The 20402-nt window shown below is 42.9% G+C and overlaps 1 protein-coding gene across 1 annotated transcript; it reads right to left on the bottom strand.

Moving 5' to 3' along the window:
- Positions 1 to 6349: 6349 nt before the first annotated feature.
- LNP1 (leukemia NUP98 fusion partner 1) lies at positions 6350 to 16824 on the bottom strand. The gene is made up of 3 exons (XM_085058430.1): positions 16544 to 16824; positions 10026 to 10271; positions 6350 to 7977 (listed from the first exon to the last, which is right to left on the bottom strand). The coding sequence occupies exons 1-3, from the start codon at positions 16691 to 16693 to the stop codon at positions 7777 to 7779; spliced, it is 597 nt and encodes a 198-aa protein (XP_084914556.1). The 5' UTR covers positions 16694 to 16824; the 3' UTR covers positions 6350 to 7776.
- Between the last annotated feature and the right edge of the window lie 3578 nt (positions 16825 to 20402).

The raw sequence follows: 20402 nt of genomic DNA, 5'->3' as shown, positions 1-20402 counted from the left end.
GCCTTCCCCCAGGCCTGATTGGCCAGGCCTGCACTGCCCAAGTTCTGGGACACTGTTCCAAAACATCCAAACTTTATCTTTATTTACAAAAACACAAGAAAACTTCCCATGGGAAAAACTGTGCTAGCCACAGCACTGTAACTCATGTTACTTGTGCAAAGAAGCTGAGTGGTTTAAGATTCCTGCTGCTCCCCAAGTGTTTATTTCTGTCTCGCTGTCAGACTACCCTCACAACAAAGCTGCCCAGCAGGAGAGGTTGCTGCCCTGCCTTTCACAATCAGAGTTTTCAGCCCAGCAAAGCAGCACAAACCTCCCCACACTCCAGACCCTGCACTGGACCAGCCAAAATTGGAGTGGACATGCCACTCATCTCACTTATCTGGTGTAGAGGAGAGGTTGCACTTGATGAACAGAGATGTTTTGAAATGTATTTTAAAATATGGCTAATTTTCAACTATGGTGCATATGGAAAGGGCTTGTGCTGCTTATAAGAATAAAAAGGCTGTCACTTTTTCTCACTAAGAAACTTTTGTCAGAATAAACCTGGGGCAAGAAATATATTATCTTTCCTGTAGTAAGGACAAGCAGAGAGCTTCCCAAAATATTTTCTGAATTTAACATTGAAAATATGGACAGCGAGAATGAGTGCTGGGGGCAGCAAATCCTTTAGTGATGATGTTGTGATTATAGGAAGAGCCTGAGGAAGGTTTCAGAGAGGTGTGGGCAGACAAACCACCTTGGTTTCTGGGTGCAGAGTGGAACGCTGAGCCCCAGGGTTGCCCCAGAGGTAAAGAGAAGCTGGGCTGGTGAGCTGTCTGTGATGTTGGTCACCTGCTGACCCCAAGGAAAGCAGCAGCCTCCATCCCTGTGCAGGGATTGGTGCTCATCCCTCCCTCCAGCCTGGGCATTCCATGTGCGTGGGGCTGGGGCATCCAGGGCTGCACCAGCAGCTCCCCAGCCAGCTAAAGGAGGGGAATTTGGGCTGTGCCCTGGAAATGGAGGGCAGACGAATTGCACAGTTTGGGAAACACCTGCAGCAATGAGCTGCCAACAAGTGATTCAGCAAAATGGGATCTCCAGAGCTGGATCAGGGTTTTCTGCTGCCCATGGGGTAAATACTGCAGTGGCTAATACCAGACTATACTCTGCCATGGGTTTCAGTGTATATTGATCTCCTTTATATAAAAAAAATGTCTTATATGAACAACACAGGGCAAAATTTGACCATATGGACCTGTGCTCTTGATGATGGTTGTCTTCTGCTAGCACCGTAACTATTTTAATCTCTAACTCGTGCTTGCAGTGGACTGCAATGCATGTTCTCACTTGGTAGGGACAGACTCCCTCTGCTGGAAAATGGCTATAAAGATTACCCGGTTGTTTAATGATGGTGAGTGAAAGAACTTGTAAACAATGTATTTTGACTTCTTCATCACAGATGACAAGAACCTGCCACTGATTTTACAGAAGCACCAGGACATGACATGTGGGACAAGTTGATTTCTTTAGCAGCCACTTTTGAATATACTGTTAAAAGCAAGTGGGAAAGATTGCAAACAGGATTTTAATTCAATAATTCCTGTTATTTCCCAGGATTTTTGAGAGCTGGAGCTGATATATCCCATTCAGAAATGAAGATCCCAAATCCAAAAATATTTACTGAATCGTTGATCATAAGGAAACGAGGTTTACTATTTTAATATGAAGTCCTCTTATCATCAGAATAACTTCAACAGGATCCTGGTCACACACAGGTTTTTTTTCCCTTGAAGAATGTGTTATCCAGTGCTTTTTATTTTTGCTTATTTGACACCAGACCAAAGAGTCCTGAGACAAGATTTGTGTTTTAAAGTACAGCCAGAATAGCAGTTATGCCTGTTTCTCTCACTCCACTCCAGCCCACCAATGGGTCTCAGGTGCCACATAGAGGAAGAACCTCCAAAGGCAGGAGTACTTGGTGCTTGGTGCCTTTCCTGAGGTTATCAGTGTAGGCAACAACTATACCATAAAATTTATCTCTATCATCACAGAATCCCAGAGTGGTTTGGGTTGGAAGGGACCTTAAAAGATTGTCTGGTTCCAAACACTCTGCCATGACCAAGGAAATTTCCAGTAGACCTGGTTACTCAGGGCCTCATCCAGCCTGGCCTTGAACACTTCCAGGGATGGGGAGTCCACAACCTCCATGCCCTTGTGAAAAGTTGCTATCCAGATTTCTTGTAGGTGTCCTTCAGGTACTGGTAGGGGCTCTAAAGTCTCCCTGGAGCCTTCTCTGCTCCAGGCTGAACAGTCCCAAGACTCTCAGCCTGTCATCATAGGAGAGGTTCTCCAGCCCTGCAATCAATTTAGTGGCTCACCACTGGACTCATTCCAACAGGTAAACCTCTTTCTCATCTTGGGGGCCCCAGAGCTGGGCACAGTACATCAATCAGCTGGGAGTTAGGAGAACAGGTTGTTTCCTGTTGAAATGCCAGCTCTGAACTGCAGACATTGAAACACCCAGCTGCTTGCAGCTCCTTTAGAGCACTGTGCTCCCCTTTTCCACTAATGCAGTTGTTAAAGGAATGACACACTCTGGCTGCAGCTTCAGTGAGGCTCACCATCTTCACCATTGGTCTTTCCATCAGTACAAAACTTTGTTAAAAATGGTTAAAGATAATACTGAGGGCTCTCCTGGTAGCATCTGGTAATATATAATTACTGCAGCAGCTTCAACACAGAGGTGTGTCACCTTGCAGTCACCAGCATTTAGGGTTTAGTCCAGATCTGTCCTTCCTCTACTCTCTATATTGCAAGTAACAGAAAATAAGGCTGAGAGTTTGCCATTATCCCTCTTTGTGAAGGCTGTGCATGCAGTGAAGTTCTGTGCTCCTGCTAGTCCCCAAGTCACCATGAGAAATGGCACATGTATCCAAATCTTCTTGCTTCAACTGATAAGAAATTTTTATCAGTTTTAAGCATTCTCAGCTCAGAATTTTTTTTTGATTAGGTAATCACATTGCAGTGAGTACTCTGAGTGAGTGATGGACACTATGGTTGATGCTTATTGAACAGTTGAGAGCCATATTGTCCTAATGTGAGAATCCTTTTGATCCATGCAAAAGGCATTGAAGGAATGGAAGATCTGTTGTCTGACGTGGCTTCATCTGCAACTGTGGGTATGTAGAACTTGGCACAACGGAGAAGGAATTCATGAATATATATATCACATATATCCCAAATGCTGGGCTAAATTGTGATTGCCACTCCTGCACAGGTGAGAAGAGCACAAAGTGACTTTGCTCTCCCTGAGGACCTTTTATTCCTGCTGGGACCACTAATGCAAAGAAATGCCCTAATCATTCCTCTCTAACAGGCATAAACTGGTGCTAATCTAAAATCACTGTAGCTGCTTTCTAAGAGACAAATTTCTCTGAATAGGAGTCCTGAGGGAATAGACCCACTGTATTGAAAATGCATACGAGAAACATTTAGAATGTATTTTCTGTAAATAGGAAGAGCAGTATACCAACTGAGAGCCATTGCATAACGGTCCAGGAAGGGTTGCTTTGCAAAGGACCAAACCTTAGCATTCATCTCATATAATGGGATATGGCTGCAGGAAACCATGTCCATGGCAAACTTTAGAGCAAAAAAAGAGTTCTATTTTGATACTTCATTATCAGGAATGGGACTAATTCTCCAGTCTGAGGACTCTCTGTAGGGGCCTTAATGGCTTTTTGATGAAAATTCATTACAACTGTCACAAGTTGGTTGGTCGTCTCAATACATCAAAACTCTACCGGTTTAGAAATTGTATGAACTGAAGCATTTTGACAAACATATAAGAAGGACAAAAATGCATCCTGTATGACAGAACATTGTTGCTCCTTTTATCACTTCTTTCTTTTATTTTATGCCTGACCTCAGGGACAAGACACATCTGAGAGAAGTAACCTTTTTCCAAAGAACTGCAGGTGCTGAGCTGGGATTCAGAGAGATCCTCCTAACAGGAGGAATAGCATCTGTCAAGCCAATCTGAAATAACAGTGAAAATGAAAATCAATGTGCTATGAGCAATGTTTTCTATGATGAGTGGGTTTATTTTCACATTTGTTCTCACACAGTTACCTAAAGCTCTGGCACAACAACTGCAAGCAGTGTATTCTTTATGACGTTTGTTTTATTTCAGTATTCAATTCTCTCATTGAATGACTAGATTTTGGCTGTAATATCCCTCTGGAAATATTTCAAGACCTGTTTGTTTACAACAGTTTTGGCAGAAGGCTGCGGTAAGCTCAAAGTCCCGTGATTATGATTCATTGCTGTGTGAATAATTTCGGTTATCAGGCTTGATTATCTCTATGTGGGTTTATACTATTCACATGTACACTGAATGCATTCAGAGCCAGGGCTGTGCTTACCCAAATACCAGGTTTCTGTGCTAAAGAACAAAAAACCGTAGATGAATATTTCAAATTTTTTGTATTTAATTTTTTGGTTTCATTTTTAATGGGAATTATATTCTTCTTCAGTTATACATTGTGGGGTTTTTCAGAGTTTTTTTAATGCCTTTAAATATTTCCTATTTTTCCCCAGAAAGATGTGTGAGCATGTACACAAATACAGCTGTTATATCTTTTTACCTATGTGGGGTGTGGCATTTAATACACCAATATATGATAAGTTAACAAGCACTCAAAATTTAATTCATCCTCCCAACCATGCTGCAATTAAACCATACTGAGAAGCAAGCATAAATATTTTGCTTTGGGAATGCCCACGTGACAGATGAGATAACCTCAACTGATGTTCTCTGCCCTCTCAGAAAACACTGGGGTATAACTCTTGAAAGGCTTGTATGTATCCACATCTTCCCTTCGCACAGGAGCACCTCCTAGTTAGCCTGAAGTGCTGGAAGAATCCACAGGGATGAGCATTTTATCAGACCGTGTCTTTCCACTTGTGATACACAGCAAGTTTAATATATCCTTCATGGGTCCCTTAATCCCACCAGTTTTCCTGCTTGCTCCCCTTTCTGTTCCATGTTTTCAGTATTTTTTATTAATGAGCATTTTGGTTTTCATCCCTTTGTCTTCACTTTCCACAGAAGCCTGACCTCCTTCATGTCCAAGGTTTGGACTCTGATACAATTTGCAGCCATCCCACTCTTGGAAAAGGCAGAAAGAGTACACAGTGTTTGCCCAGGAATGGGTTTGTGCAGAAACTGCCTGCAGCCAGCCCTATTGCTCTGGGAATTCAGGACGGGAATCAAGGCAGGGATCATTATGTATATCAGTCCCTACTGAATTAGTGACCTACTGTGACAATGAAAACCCCTGGAGTCTTTCTGACTACTTGTATATTCCACATCCAGTGGAAACAGAAATATCAGACATGCTGTTGCAATCAGATTCCTCTTTGGATTCTTACCTTCCTTTGTCCAGTTTGTTATGGAATACTTGTTAATTCCTGCGGAGAATGATTTCATTCTGTCAAGCAAGCTTCAGTCTTTCTAAGTATTACTGTTGCCTCAGACTGCATGGGACTGAGCTGGAAAGGGCTGTTGGTCTAATCAGGCATGATTCAAAGGAACAGAGAACACTTTTGAGTAAACAGAGGACATTATGGGAAAGCTTCTGTTTCCAGAATCACACCATGGGGCTGATGGGTCAATTCAAAAGCACATAAACCATTACAGACTCTTCCATCAGAAAGATGGGATTTGGTGGAACACAGGGGAGCTGATTGCAGGCAGAGCTGCCTGGCTGCCCTGGTGGCAGTGAGGCTTCTCTGTGCTCTTAGGGAGATGGTAACCAGCAAGTCAGAGCCAGCCACACATGACTCTCCTATTTTAGCTCTGTTTGGTGTTTTCTTTCCATCAGGTGTGGTGTGCAGCCAGCACGTTGGTCTGATGAACACAAGAGAATGCTGCTGGGGCCTGTTGAGTTACCCTGTCTGTAAAACAGGGGGAGGCAGCTGATGGCTGAAATCCAGGCAAAGCTGATGCAGCCACAGCATTCAGCTCTCACAAGATGTGAGGACAGGCTGCTGCCTGAAAGGATGTATGGGAGAGGTTTCATGTGAGCAGCTCAGACACTGCTGGCCATGTTCTTTTCTATCCAGGTCTATTGTAATGCAGTCTTCAATTTAGGGCTGTAAAGGAAAAGTCATCTGTATGTAGGTTTTGGCTGACAGAAGAACTTTGTAAAGGAACAATATTTTTCCATTATTAGATTTATTAGTTTATAATAAGAAGCAATTTTACAAGCATTGGTAAAGGTTCAATTGCTTTCTTATACATCCCGCAAAACCCTAGGGAAAAAAAAAAAACAATGAACAAAAAACAACCAACCAAACAAATAAAAACAAACAACAACAACAACAAACCCACAGTCCTTTAATGGAGGTAAGTGTTACAAAGTTTTAAGAATGCCCTAAGCTTTTAAAGGGCTGAATATTCAAAAGTAAGGCTCTAAGGTAAATTAGTAAGATCTTTGTTAATTACAGAAAATCACAGGAAGAATATCCATCCGACCTTGACTTTTGCTCATGACTTCATTAGTCTTCGCTCTTCTCTAACTGTATTAGCCAAATCAGGCTTTTTCCATATTAGGCCTGGGGAGATTATTCCCAAAGAAAGTAGGGCTCTATCTGCAGAGAGCACTGGCATGTTGAAGAAAGGGGGGCATAGGGGGATTGTGGGAATGTGTTTGTGTTTGTGAGCATGGGGGGATGAGATTTACACCTGTGCTCAGGAGATACTCTGCCAGAGGAACAGAGTTTTCCTAAGTCCTGCTTACCATAGACAGCCAGTTCCCATTCCCTTGGTTTGGCCCAAGTTCTGGAAAAGGGAAAAGGAAAAAGGAAATGGGGTTGCAATGCCTTAGCAACCAGTTGAAGAGATTATATGGAAGTAAGAGAGACAGAATATCCCTGGTTTTAATGGAGAATTTTCAGCAAAGCTCAAATTTTGATGAAGCAAAGGTAGAGATGCAGCAAAACAGGTTGGTAGCTACCATAAAAGCTACCAACTATAGGACTGTAGTAGTAAATAAAGGCAGGACTATAAAGTAGTAAATGGAGAGGGGGAAGGCCACAAAAGAAGCAAGGTGACAAGGGTAAAGCCGAGAGAAAGAACTAGCTGTGTGACTGGGGAAATGGGACTGAGGACATGGGAAAGAGTTGGGAGATGCCAAAGAAACAAGAGTCATACTGCAAAGTCATAGGAAAAGTGAGACATTGGGGTGGCATAGAACATAACATGGGCTTCTCTTCTCTCCTCTTACATAAATTTGGAGCTGAAAGATTGTCAAAGCAAAATATACCTGTTTTCAAGACAAATCTAAGTGAATGTCAGGGTCAGGAAGCAGTTGGCTGTTTATGTGTACTTTTTTCTTCCCAAACCTACCAATAACCCTATTTTCAATTTTAAAAGAAATCTAAAGCTTTGGATGACTTTGCACAGCTCTGTAATACAGAGATGATGGTCTCTTAAATGAACACATCCACCACTGTCCTGCTGCAATGCTAAATTTGCCTGAAACCCACTTATGGTGGTTAATTTCTAACTTGGATCTTGCTACCTATACACTCCTATGACAAAGGTCACTTTACTAATGACAAAAGTAAAGAAAGGAAGGTAGTAACATGGTGCCAGTGCTGCAGTTGAATTTTACTTTTATTTTACAGCTTAGGGGTTATTCTAGCTAATAGGCCTCTTCTAGTCAAAACAAGAACAAGAATGCTCCCTCTGCTCTTCAGGGGGAGCGTTGAGATTGATTATCTCAATGCATTCTAGCTGCCTGTGAATACATAACCTTTCTGAATGCTTGCTTGTGATGGCAACTGTTCATTGTGTTTTGCAGGTACTTCTGAACCTTCAGTGTCTTCACGCTCTCTCCTTGGCTCTGATTTCTCTCCCATTTTCTTATGAGACTTGCTTTTTCTCAAATGCAATTTTTCTCTTTCTCGTCTTTCCTTTGCACCTTCAGGTTGCTAAAAGGCAGGGAAAAAATAGCAGGGAATTAAATGTGACTCCTACAAGAACAAAAAAAAAAAAAAAAAGAAAAAAAAAGCAGCTCATTATTTTATTTCCTTACATAGCAAAATATTCCAGCAACTTGACTCACCAAGATCAGCATTACCATGATGGGCTCAAATTCAAGGCCCACACCAGTCACCCTAATGCTCAGCAAGAAGCAACACACATGCTTTGATTTTACTCTGTATATGATAGGATGGTCACAGGTCCAGTGGACTTGAAGAGCAGAGCAGACAGAAGGGAGAAAGGGAGGGGGTTTGAGATTTCAGCCCAGACTCCATGTTTCTGTCCTTTCATGTGATCCATCTTTACGTGCCTGAAGGCTCTTCAGAGCTAGCAGCAAAGACCTTGCTGAAAACAAGGTCATGAAGGGTTCTCAAAGACACATAAGAGAAAAGCAATGTGCAGGGAAGGAGATGAATTACCCTTCCCACAGTGTTCACCTGTCTGATCATGGTGGTTTGAATGGCACACACAGAGCTCTGAATGCAAAAAATTGGTCCATTTGGAGACACAGTTTTAAGCCCAAATTTCCTTTCAGATATCTGACCTATTGCTCAGTTCTTTGAGATTCTCAAGTCCTTCACATCTCCCAAACTGCAATGGTGGCTGAGGGAATGACAACAACTTGGTCTGCTTGAAAAACAGATTAAAATACAGCCCAGCACACCTCACTGCTGATTACAGAGGGGCACTGGAATCTGGCTTTGAACTGGAACTGGAGCCATATTTAATACAGTATTCACTGTAACTAATCATGTAGCAACTACACACTCACAGACTTTCTAGCCACACACATTTTTGGGAAATTATAAATGATAAACCAGACGACCACTGGTGAATGTTGGCACATGAGGCAATGTAAATTTCCAAATTAAATCAACTGAATAGTTCTTAAAGATGGAAAAGAAGATTGGAGAATGCACTTGAAATTTTGACAATGGTGTAAAAGTACTGTCATAACCACAATTCTGCATATTCTTAGAGGTCTGGTCATGCAAGGACTATAATTATGGGACTGATCATGTAATTATGCTGCTTATTGAAAAGGGATTTTTTTCCCCTCTTTTGCTGTTCAGAAGGTCTGCAAAGTTAGCTGAAAATTACTTTTCCATACAAACTGCCAGGGTCAAGAAACTGAAAAAAAGGTACTTCTTTCTGTGGCTATTTGATGCTAATGTCAAGTGTTATTCAAGCACAGCTTTTTGAATGGAGTCAAAATTTGATAGTGATCTTCTGATACTTAAAAGTGAGTTAGGATTTATTACCCTTTCTTCCATTGTATGACACAGCAGATGCTATGTATCATAATAAAAAATATATATTAAAGTGTCATAGACAAAAGATTGCTATTGGCTACTTCATCAACACACACCGGACGAAAAAATGCTCATGGCTCAGGACAGAATGATGGAGAGAAGGATGACATGAGGAGAGAATCCCCTGCTGCCTGCAAGCCCTTTCAGTGAAAATATGTTCAGCCACTTATAGCAATAGCTGTTGTTGCAGCTGTGTGGTGACACTGCAGAAAGCAGATGGATGGAGTCCTGAGGGGTAAAAGAGAAGCTTCTCAAACACTGCAGTGTCTGGCAGTATTACAGATAACACCATATAGGTTAAGTCAGGACAGCAGCAGTGACAAAGTTAGCTGGGTCTTGCAGCAAAAGTGAAGCAAACCTGGGTTTGTATTGTTGTGTTTTGTTGTCACAGACATAGAAACCTCTAAAAACATTGCCACATGAGCCAGAGTGGTGTCTCATTTTGAGGATAAATAAGCCTAGACAGTAATACCACAACAAGAATCCTCACATTAATGATACAACTTTAACCTTGTTTGTGCCACTGTAGTAATTTGAGAGCACATAATATGAAAAATTGTAATTGGAGCTTATTTCTGCACTTTCCTCAATAAAATCACAGTAATTACACAAAGGATAAAGCTGACTTTTTGGTTGGTTGGGCTTTTTTCTTCTGAAGTGATTTTAAGATGATTGTTACCTACCAAAGAAACTGAGCGTTTGCTTTTGAGATGCAACTGCCTTTCAAAGGACTCTGCAAATTCCTGAATGGAGTTTGACCTTGTCTCTGGGCATGAGCTGTCTGCTGAAGGTGTTCTGCTTGCCTTCCTGTGGCAGTGGCATTTGACATCTTGGTCTTCTTGAAATTCCCTGGAGCCCCTAAGGTGGCCTGAAGATGAGCCTTTGGCAGCAGCATGAAGTCGTGTTGTATGGAGGGAGGAAAGCTTGGCCTGAAAAACAAAAGGTCTTTGTTGAGTATTGAATATTAAAGCAGAGTACACAAGGCACATTTTCTTCTGCCACAGGCATTCTCCAAACAGTGGTGCAAAGTGAAGGACACTGCCCAGAATTGTGTGTCTTTCTTTTTATGTGCAGGAGAATCACACTGCCAAGAACTTGCTTTCTGAAGGCTGCAGTGGCAGAATTTCGTATTATTCCTGGGCTTGAGGATTTAAGTTTTGGAACACAAATGAACATTTCAAATGTAAAGTGCACTGGGTCCTCTTATTGTTCACTGACACTAAAAGTGACTGGGACTCTTCATAACCTCAAAAACTCAGGCCTTGCACATGGCTGCAGTTTCTAGGCAGGACTCAAAAAGCATTACCCAGCCTTTTGTGGCCAGATGAGTAAGATAAGAGGTTTGACTTAGAGTATGATAAGACTTAGAGTTTGACTATGAGTAAGATAAGAGGTGCTCCAGGTCTTATCAGATGTTTGAGTTTAGAGTGTGTCAGCAACCATTTCTCATGCAGTTCTGTCAAATTTTCAGCACGGCCTACATACGGACAAGATGCTTTATTGCCCAACTTTGAATTTTCTGCTGGTTTCTTGGGCACATTTGTCCTGAACTAATGAAGAAGCATTTTCAGGGTACTGAGGAACACACCCCTACCAGAGAAGTGGTAGGAAATAGACTTCTACAATTACATTTGCAGGACTGAAGTGGGGAAAAAGTAGATAGTTGTTTCATTTCTGTGTGATTCAATTTTCTCAGGCCTGGCATGCAGATAAAAGCTATTGATCTGCATCAGCTGTGTTTAATTGAATGTCTGTAGAGGAGATTAAACTGATACAGAAGTGCTGTGTCCCGTGGATTCATGTATTGGTGGTTTTAGAAACTGACAGAGCTGTAGAAGAGATGGGTGAGAAGGACACCACATAGAGCCGGGGATACCCCAAACCCTGCCAGCTGTTGGTACTTTTTCAGGGTGAGTAGGTGAACGCTAGTAAGATGCAGATGGTGAAAATTGTGAGAGATGGGAGACACTGAAAATTACACCCCTGCAGGTGTCAGATTAGGGCACTCCAGGCACCCAGCTGCTGCATACGTGTGTGAATGCATATGTTTTGGACATTATGAGGAATTTCTTCATAGAAAGGATGATTAGACATTGCAATGGACTGCCCAAGGAAATGGTGGAGTCACGGTCCCTGGAGGCATTTAAGGAAAGACTGAGTGTGGCACTCAGTGCCATGGTCTAGTTGACATGGTGGTGGTTTGGTCAAATGGACTTGATGATCTCAGGGGTCTTTTCTAACCTAATTGATCCTGTGATTCTCTGTTTTGTATAATCCTGGTGCTAAGCCTTCAGCTACTAAGTAACTCTGAAAAGTTCTGCTGGCTTAAAGGGAGTTGTGATTGTTTATAACAAATGAAGGTTTATCCTACAGGTTCTGAAATGCTTTCTAAGAAAACCCAGTGGAACGCCCAACACTTAGAGTTGGGTTTGTGGTGTGTGTATTGGCTGTTTTGTTATTTTAACAAACAGAGGGAAACTAAACCAACTTGGTATCGTGTTCACACGAATCTACAAACCTTGGACTGCAAGAGACCTGAAACATGTCCTGCACACAATTTCATTCACTCTGGCCCAGATGCTACTGGAAATGTAGCGACAGAGACCTATGCAGCCTTTCTCTGAATAGTGAGGCTGTGCATTCAAATGATTGTGGCTATATCACATTGAAAATCTCAATGAGAGACGCTAACAATAAATCTCATACCTGAAAGAAGTACCCGATATTGAAGAGTTTACAAAACATTCGGTACTGGTTCCATTTTTTTTTCCCAAACATAAGCTTACTATGTCCAGTATTACGGACTGCCTCTGAGAGTAGTGTTAATGATTTCTACCCTATTATTTTTACTTCGGTTTCAAACCAGTCAATACAGCTGCAAGTTCTGTAAGGTCATATTGTATTGTTACTTTAGAAAGCATCAAAGCAATTGCATTGTGCTCGAGGGACAGAAGCACACATGCCATGCCAGGCTCAACAAGCTAAATGTCTTCTCTGTCATTTTAATGGCATCAACATATATTCTTTCCTGGAAATAAAAATTGTCTCATGGTAAAAATCACTGGTATCTGTTCCTAGAGGGTTTGGCAGAAAAAACACACCACAAACACAAGAGGACAGCTGAAATGGGGAATTGTATTCTATCAAACCTGTTTTGCAATGTCTGTAAATGTTTTATTTTACTAAGACATTGCTTTTTAATTTCCCTTCACAGATAGAATCACAGTTAAGCCCTTAACTAAAAGACTGCAGTTCACCTATGGATTTGGCAGTAGTGGTCTAGAAAAGGGACAGACTCTGAAATGCCCATTTGCCTCAGTGGGCTAAGGGTAAAGCTACACAGACAGGTCTATGCAATCATGTTAACTGTGACTGTGCCTTCTCTCACAGTGCCTTTGCATGATACACACCACCAGAGCTGGGACTGGAGAAAAGGCATGGGAAGGAAGAATGTTAGATGCTCCACTATCAAAATAGGGATTTTTCACCAGTGCTGGGAAAGCCAGAAGCACCAAGGGATCTCAGGGACTGTTTCTCATTCCCCTTAGTACTCCTTTTTTCTGCATTGGGTAAAGGTCAGTCATGCTTAGTATATCCCTTTACAAAACAGCTAATCTTCTGCTAATTTCCCAGCTCAAATACACAAAAGTACACAAACAAAAATACTTCACACAACAAATATTGATGTCACTATAATTTGCCTTATCCCTGTCTCAGTTTCTGTTGTAGACAAGTTAATTGCTAACATCTTTTGGGGTTGATCTGAGAGCTTGCACAGCTGTCAGTAAGAAAATCAATCTTCAGTGTGTCAGCACAAGTGTTCATTGTTTGCTGAAGTTTACACAATGACCCGAGTATTTTAGGGATATTTAGGAACATCTGACATTCAGATGCTCTCCCATGGCTTCATTTCATTCTGAGAAGCTTATAGACAAGCATGTATTTCTTTAAAATGTTTTGGTCTGGGCTCCAGTTGATCTGTAGTAACAATATTGTGGAAGATGTTCAGTCTAAGTTTAGTTTAAATTAAATGTCAATAGCTTGAACAGCATTCAGTTGTTCCTCTCCCACTCTCAGCTGCTCTCAGCAATTTTCTCCTGTGAGTAACAATGTCTATTTGAAGGTGGATACATGTATAGGGTCATAAAACTCTTATCAGTTCTCCTTTGCTGCCAAACAAAATGTCTGGGAGGTAAGAACTGTTCTGAACCAAAATTATGTCAGATAACTAGATTGTGTCAAGGAAAGTCGTAGCTGGAGGCTTCAGAAAGGGTATCAAAGTTAATCTGTCTAAAGTTTGCCAGGGGAACGAGTTAAATAAAGGAGATGGAAACAGAGGACTTAATTCTCCCCAGGCAGTTTTCACATTCAATGTTGGCCCACAGCAACATATAAAACTCTGATGCTTTTCAGGAGAATGGAGTTACATATTTTAGCCTGACTTGTGAGTGACCCAGTGAAGGATGAATGTAATTTTGCATTCCCCTCTGCAAAATGTGAATGACAATAGCAAAGCTCCTCTCATGCAAAGCTCCTCTTATGCAAAGCTCCTCTCAGAAGTGTTTGTGAGATATACCAAGATATTGGGAAAACAAATAATGAAAAGTGTTAGTTTGGGACTTATTCTGCAAAGCTTTATCCATTTGGGATGTGGGCTGCACCATGATAGGATACCATGGGAGTTTACTACAGCACAGGAAAAACTACAGAGAGCAACACACCAGTTTGGAGCTGAAAGTGATTTTCCATCAGAACCACCTTTTGTGCAACACTGAGAGCACTTTGCTGTGTAGCACTAAAAGGCTAGGGGTGCAGAAGCAGTTCATGTGGGCAGGACTGCCCTATTGCTGAGGGCCTGTGTACCAGCCTTGGATACCAGCCTTGGGTATGGGACCAAGTGAGCTGGCAGTGCTGTTCTGGCAGTACCACTGTACCTGCACAAAGAGCTTTTGCCAACACCTGTGTCAGAACTTGCTGACTTGATTTTCATCTAGACGGTGGAGTTATCTCAATTTACAGTGTTGAGAGAGAAGAAAGGGTACACTGTGATTTACAGGAGAGATGCAGTCTAATCTCAGTTATTACTCCTTCTGATAATTAGCACTGCTCTGATGAAATGAAGACAATATTTAAATAACAGTACAAGTGTTTCGAATTTTACAGTAATTATAATTTGTAATAATGAATCTTATAGTAGTTATAATTTGTAGTAACTGTAAAACCCACACATCCAGGTGCAATAGCAAGTTATTGCTCTCAGTGAGGAGATACTCTTTCTGAAGGTATTTCTAAGGCATCAGTAGTGCCAATCTGTTTAACTTTGGTTAAAAACAACATGTACTAGTGCTCTTTACTACCAACTAGTCAACTTCCAAATCAAAAGATCGTCTCAAAATGTATCCCCAAATCATAAAATCCCCAAACAAATCTTCCTGTCTCATTCCTTTGGTCAACTTTTGGCACTGAGACATAAAGCATTTAAAATTTACATCTTCTATATAAAACTAGTGGAGCAAGATAAATTCATGTGAAGCATTAATGTAAAGGCCAGATAAATTTAAGTGTACACAATATCTTTAGCTTGTTAAACAGTAACATCGAAAAATCAGTATTTATGTCAGCTAACTTAATCTAAATTCTAGGTAGAGATTCAGGAATGCAAGTATAGCAAAGTATTTGAACAGCTATTAGCTAAATATTTAAATAACTAGTGAACAAATTGAATATAAAGACATGCTTTGAATGAAATATCTGTGCAATCACAAATACAAATGTACAAGATGATGCGTTCAGAACCTTAATGAATGGAAAGTGATTTAAAATACATTCTTACACTCCAGTTTTTATTGAGGCCTAAAGAAATCACATATGCATGATCTCTCAGTGAAAACAATAAAATACAGTAAAGATAATTAACCTCTTTCCCCGCCCATTAATAAATGTTATATATTCAGCATTCTGATGGAATATAGCAGCAAAGCTCTAGCTCAGAGTCTCTCTTGCAATCTGTGGCTGAGGTGAAATATATCAGTAAACAACAAACACGGCTGATCAAACCAGAAGTTATGAGTGAATGTTACCTCTCCAGCCTATCCACGAATTCAAAGAGGGAAGAAGTGGTTTTGGACTCTTGTTTTTCTTAGCCAATTTTTTTGGAAATGAAAAATCCCACAGCATAGAACATGTCAGCTGCAGTGGAGAAGAACTTGCAAGGTGGAAACATAGGATGGCACAAAAAAAAGTTTGGAAAATACTAGCTGTTTCTCCCCAATATATTAGCATTTGCTTCCTTGCAGCCATAATGATCTAAGGATATAAGTAAAAATGGTTTATAAGGAAACATAGTATCTTTGTTATGACAGCTGATGTAGTTGGAAAAAAAAAAAAAAAGATACAGGTTTGGACCTAAATGTCTTTTTAAAAGCTGAAATTAAAGCAACAATCTTTTAATAAAGTGAAGCCTGTGAATAGCTGTTTTCAGTTCAACCTAATTTCGATAATCACTTAGACAGTTGTGAGCTGCCTTCTGCACGTGAACATGCCCCTTTCGCAACCATTTTGTTAGCTTAAGAATAAAGAACGTACCTCTACCTTAAAATCTTACTTCATAGTTTCATAAGCTTTGGCATGTGTTGTATCATTGTTTTCAGAGTCAGATGTTTTAAACCAGGAGGGACTGCATCCTCTAGCTTAAAATAGAAGTTACACCTGAAAACAGGTAAGTCCCAAGGGGTAAAGGGTAAAACTACCTGGAGACAGAATAGTTGCAGAATTAGGTCCAAATCCTTTTAATATATATGGAGTTATACAGTTTTTCACATGAGAACAGACTCATTACAGACAGTCTTTATGTATGCCAGTTGCAAAATGTTTTGATCTCTGCCAGGTCGTGCTGAACAGCCAGAACAACATTGCAATACATAGTTAGGCAGCTATAACACACTTCTCCTTATATTTCTGGTCCTATCCTCACTTATCTTGAAGTTTGCCAGTTTTCCTGTATTCCAAGACCCCAGAGGCCTGACCCTTGCAGACAGCTAAGTTCAAAAAGCAACTAGCTGCTGCCAGCAGGAGCTGAACTTACTTGGCAAGGTGTCCCATACTCATCCTCCTACATCTCTAGGGCTGTGCCTCTGGGGATGGAACTTATATTGATACACAAACCACGTCACACACCGAGAAAGCTGCACACAGCTCTTACCGGGAGGGATGCTCTCCTTTCACTACAGAGTCGTGTATGACGTTTCTTGTGGCTTCTGCCCTCCTTTTCTTTCTCATCGATCAAGTTGTGGCCCCAGAAGCTGCTCATCCATTTTGCAAAGAAAATATCATCATCCTCATCATATTCCATGTACAGATGCTCCAAACTTGGGGGAGTCTCCCAGCCAGACAATGAAAAGCAAGGTCAAATTCCACCACCAGGCCAGTAGCTTCACACTGTTCTGCCAACAAGAGGAAGCAGAGACACAGTTTCAACCACTCTTTCTGCACTCCCTCCCCAAACTCTGTCCCACTGCAGCCCTGGGCACTGTCTAAACATAAAGTCAACCCTTTCTCATCTCTTTTCAGCAAGGTTTCGTTTAACCTTTCCATTGCAGTGATGTCCAATATGACACTGCCGCAGGGGGCGGGTGGCAGGGCTGTGGCTGCTCCCTGTGTTGCTGCTGAGTGCCCCAGCTGTCAATACCAATGCAGAATTGCCCACAGTAACATGCCTGCGGGGGGCAGACCCAAAGTAGGCTTGTGATTTTTGAGAAGCAGAATTGACATATCGATGTTGGTCAGAAACTGGCACAGCTGCTTGCAGAGACCTAGCTGGCTCTGTGGGAGGGAGCACAAATGGCTCACTCTCCCCCTGTTGCTCTCTCTTCTGACTTCTCTTGCCTCTGCTCTTCCTTCAGTATTTAGGAAACGTGGCCTGTCTAGGTAGGAGCCCTCCCTGAAGCAACTGCTCGTTCATTTTTGGGTTATGACAGGCAGTGTAAGCTTGCAGCTGCTGCTTTTCACCTGAGTAATCTCATCTGCCATATCAGGGTTATGGGAGGCCCTGCCTCACTTGAATGCATTCAGGGTAGAAATGTGCTGGTTCTTCCTCACCAGCATCAGGTGTAAAGCCATCTATGCCCTCCCTATACCACAGAACACAACTGGGCCAGGGATTGATTTCTGGCCCTCAGACCAAGACTGACCACACATATACTTCATGGTGCTTGTGATGTGGGTCTCCTCCAGACTCCATGTACTGCACTGTGGCTGTAATACTTTGTTGTCATTTTTGTGTTTCCTTGATGTCAAAATATCTGATATAACAAAAAAAGTTGTTGTAGCCTATAAAACTGTAGTTTGTAGGGTAAGAAACTGGAAGATGTGTTACATGGTTTGGGACCTGGCAGGAAGACAAGGGGAGCTCTAAGACTTTGGACCCTGTTGGGATGGTGCTGGAAAACTGCACAGGAGGAAGAACCCAAATCTAACCTTTTATTGGATGCACTCCTTGGTGTGTGCTAAGTGTTGTCCTGGTGCCCAGGCATTGCTGTGGAAATGCTGGTTGGTCTTGGCCAGAAATACGCCAAAAAGCTTACTGGTAATTTAGCACTAGAAAGAATCAGTAGTCCAGCATTAAACCTTCCCTTTTCCCCAGCCTGTTTAGAACTATAGATGTAGTTGCAAAACTCCAATTTCATCCATGTGGGTGCAGGTGTGAGGTTTCAGTACAACATAGGACTGTTCATTCTGATCAATATGGGTTAAGGGAACAATAGCCAGTGGTCATGGACAGCTGTTTGCCCAAGTTTTACCCTGTCCAGGGCAGGCAAGAATATGATTAGCAGAGGGACCTGAGTACAGGGGTGTGCAGATGGCATCACCTCACATGTTTTATATGAGAGCTTGGAGACACAACCAAGCCTGCAGCAGCCTGGATAGGAGCAAGAGGAATACCTAAAAAAGGGCACAGTAAAAACACACCTGAAGCAATAAAAAGGGGACATGTAGGCTGATTCTCTAGGTGGGGAAGGACACTCCTGGCCATATTCAAACAGCCTGGATGTGCTTTACATCCAGGAGGCCACCCATCTGTACAGGCAAGGCACATCTGAAGGCCTACAGAGAGCATCACGTGGGTGGAATTGAGGCTGTCCCAGCAGGAAGCTGTTGACCTGCCGGAGACATATTTTCTATTGTGTGGTTCAAGTTTCTTCTTTACTGATGTGCAAGACAGAACTGCAGGCTGATGTGGAATACAGAATGCTTGTGCCCTGCTGAGACAGTGACAGGGAGAACTGGGACAGAGGTTGTCCTACAGCTTTGTCAAAATATGCTGACATAGATAGTAATAATCCATAAATTAAAGGACATTTCTGAAGTTGTTTACTACCAGGCATGCAGATATACTAACTGAGAGTAGGGAAAATTTTAGTAGCAGGGCAAATTTTAGTTGGGATCCTGAAGTATTTGCTTTGCTATCTTATTGCTGTTTTATTTGCCATCCTTTTTTCTTCTGTGTAATGTGTGTCTCCTCGCATTACTCTCCCACCTACAATGCAATTTCCATGCATGAGATGACTGGAGTTATCTGATTGTAAAAACATATCAAAGACAACTCTTCCTCATCTTCAGCCAAGTGCTCCAGGGAAATAAGTGGAGACAGAAACATAAGCTTCCTCTGCCTACAGGTGAGGATGCTAACTAGGCATAGACGCACACATAAACAAAATTCCAGTATTGTATATTAAAATATTTTTATGACAGATTCAATTAGTAACTGAGAAAAAAAAATGAAAGCTGTAATTTGTAACAAGGACTGCTTCAAAACACTTCAGTACAAAGTCCTAGAAAGTCTGAATCAGCCACATTAGCTGAAGCTTCACAGAATCACAGAATGGGCAGGTTGGAAGGGACCACAGTGGATCATCTGGTCCAACCTCCCTGCTCAAGCAGGGTCATCCCAGGACACATGGCACAGGATTGTGTCCAAATGGGTATGGAATATCTCCAATGAGGGAGACACCACAGCCTCCCTGGGCAGCCTGTTCCAGTGCTCAGTCACCTGCACAGGAAAGAAGTTCCTCATGTTGAGGAGGAACTTCTGTGCATCAGTTCCTGCCCGCTGCTTCTTGTCCCATTGCTTGGCACCACCGAGAATGCCTGGATGCATCTTCCTGGAACCTGGAACCCCTTCTTTAGGTACTTGTAGACATTGACGAGGGCCTCTCTCAGCCGCCTCTTCTCGAGGCTGAACAGGCAGAGCTACCTCAGCCTTTCCTCCTGAGAGACGCTCCTGGCCCCTAATCACCTTCGCTGCCCTCTGCTTGTCCCACTCCAGCAGCTCCATGTCTCCCTGGTCTCCCTGGTACTGAGGAGCCCAAAACTGGACGCAGTTTGGAGTGCGCATCTGGAGTGTGAGCGGCTCAGAACTGCTTCCGCACGGATCACTGCGGCCCCTGGGTCACTCCAGAGCCGTTTGACTGGGAGCTCCCGCCAGCTGAGCCCAGCCCATCCCCGAGCCGCCCTGTCCCTCAGCCGCTCTGTCTGTCCCTCAGCCGCTCTGTCTGTCCCTCAGCCGCTCTGTCTGTCCCTCAGCCGCTCTGTCTGTCCCTCAGCCGCTCTGTCTGTCCCTCAGCCGCCCTGTCTGTCCCTGAGCCACCCTGTGTGTCCCTCAGCCGCCCTGTGTGTCCCTCAGCCGCCCTGTCTGCCCCTCAGCCGCCCTGTCTTTCCCTCAGCCACCCTGCCTATCCCTCAGCCGCCCTGTCCCTCAGCCGCCCTGTCTGCCCCTCAGCTGCCCTGTCCCTGAGTCGCCCTGTCTGTCCCTGAGTCGCCCTGTCTGCCCCTCAGCCGCCCTGTCTGCCCCTCAGCCGCCCTGTCTGTCCCTCAGCCGCCCTGCCTGCCCCTCAGCCGCCCTGTCTGCTCCTCAGCCGCCCTGTCTGTCCCTCAGCCGCCCTGTCCCTCAGCCGCCCTGCCTGCCCCTCAGCCGCCCTGTCCCTCAGCCGCCCTGCCTGCCCCTCAGCCGCCCTGTCCCTCAGCCGCCCTGTGTGTCCCTCAGCCGCCCTGTCCCTCAGCCG

This window comes from Lichenostomus cassidix, chromosome 1 (genome assembly GCF_008360975.1).
Source record: "Lichenostomus cassidix isolate B80296 chromosome 1, HeHo_3.0, whole genome shotgun sequence".
Taxonomy (NCBI): Eukaryota; Metazoa; Chordata; class Aves; order Passeriformes; family Meliphagidae; genus Lichenostomus; species Lichenostomus cassidix.
This window is presented reverse-complemented; position numbering and strand designations above follow the sequence as displayed.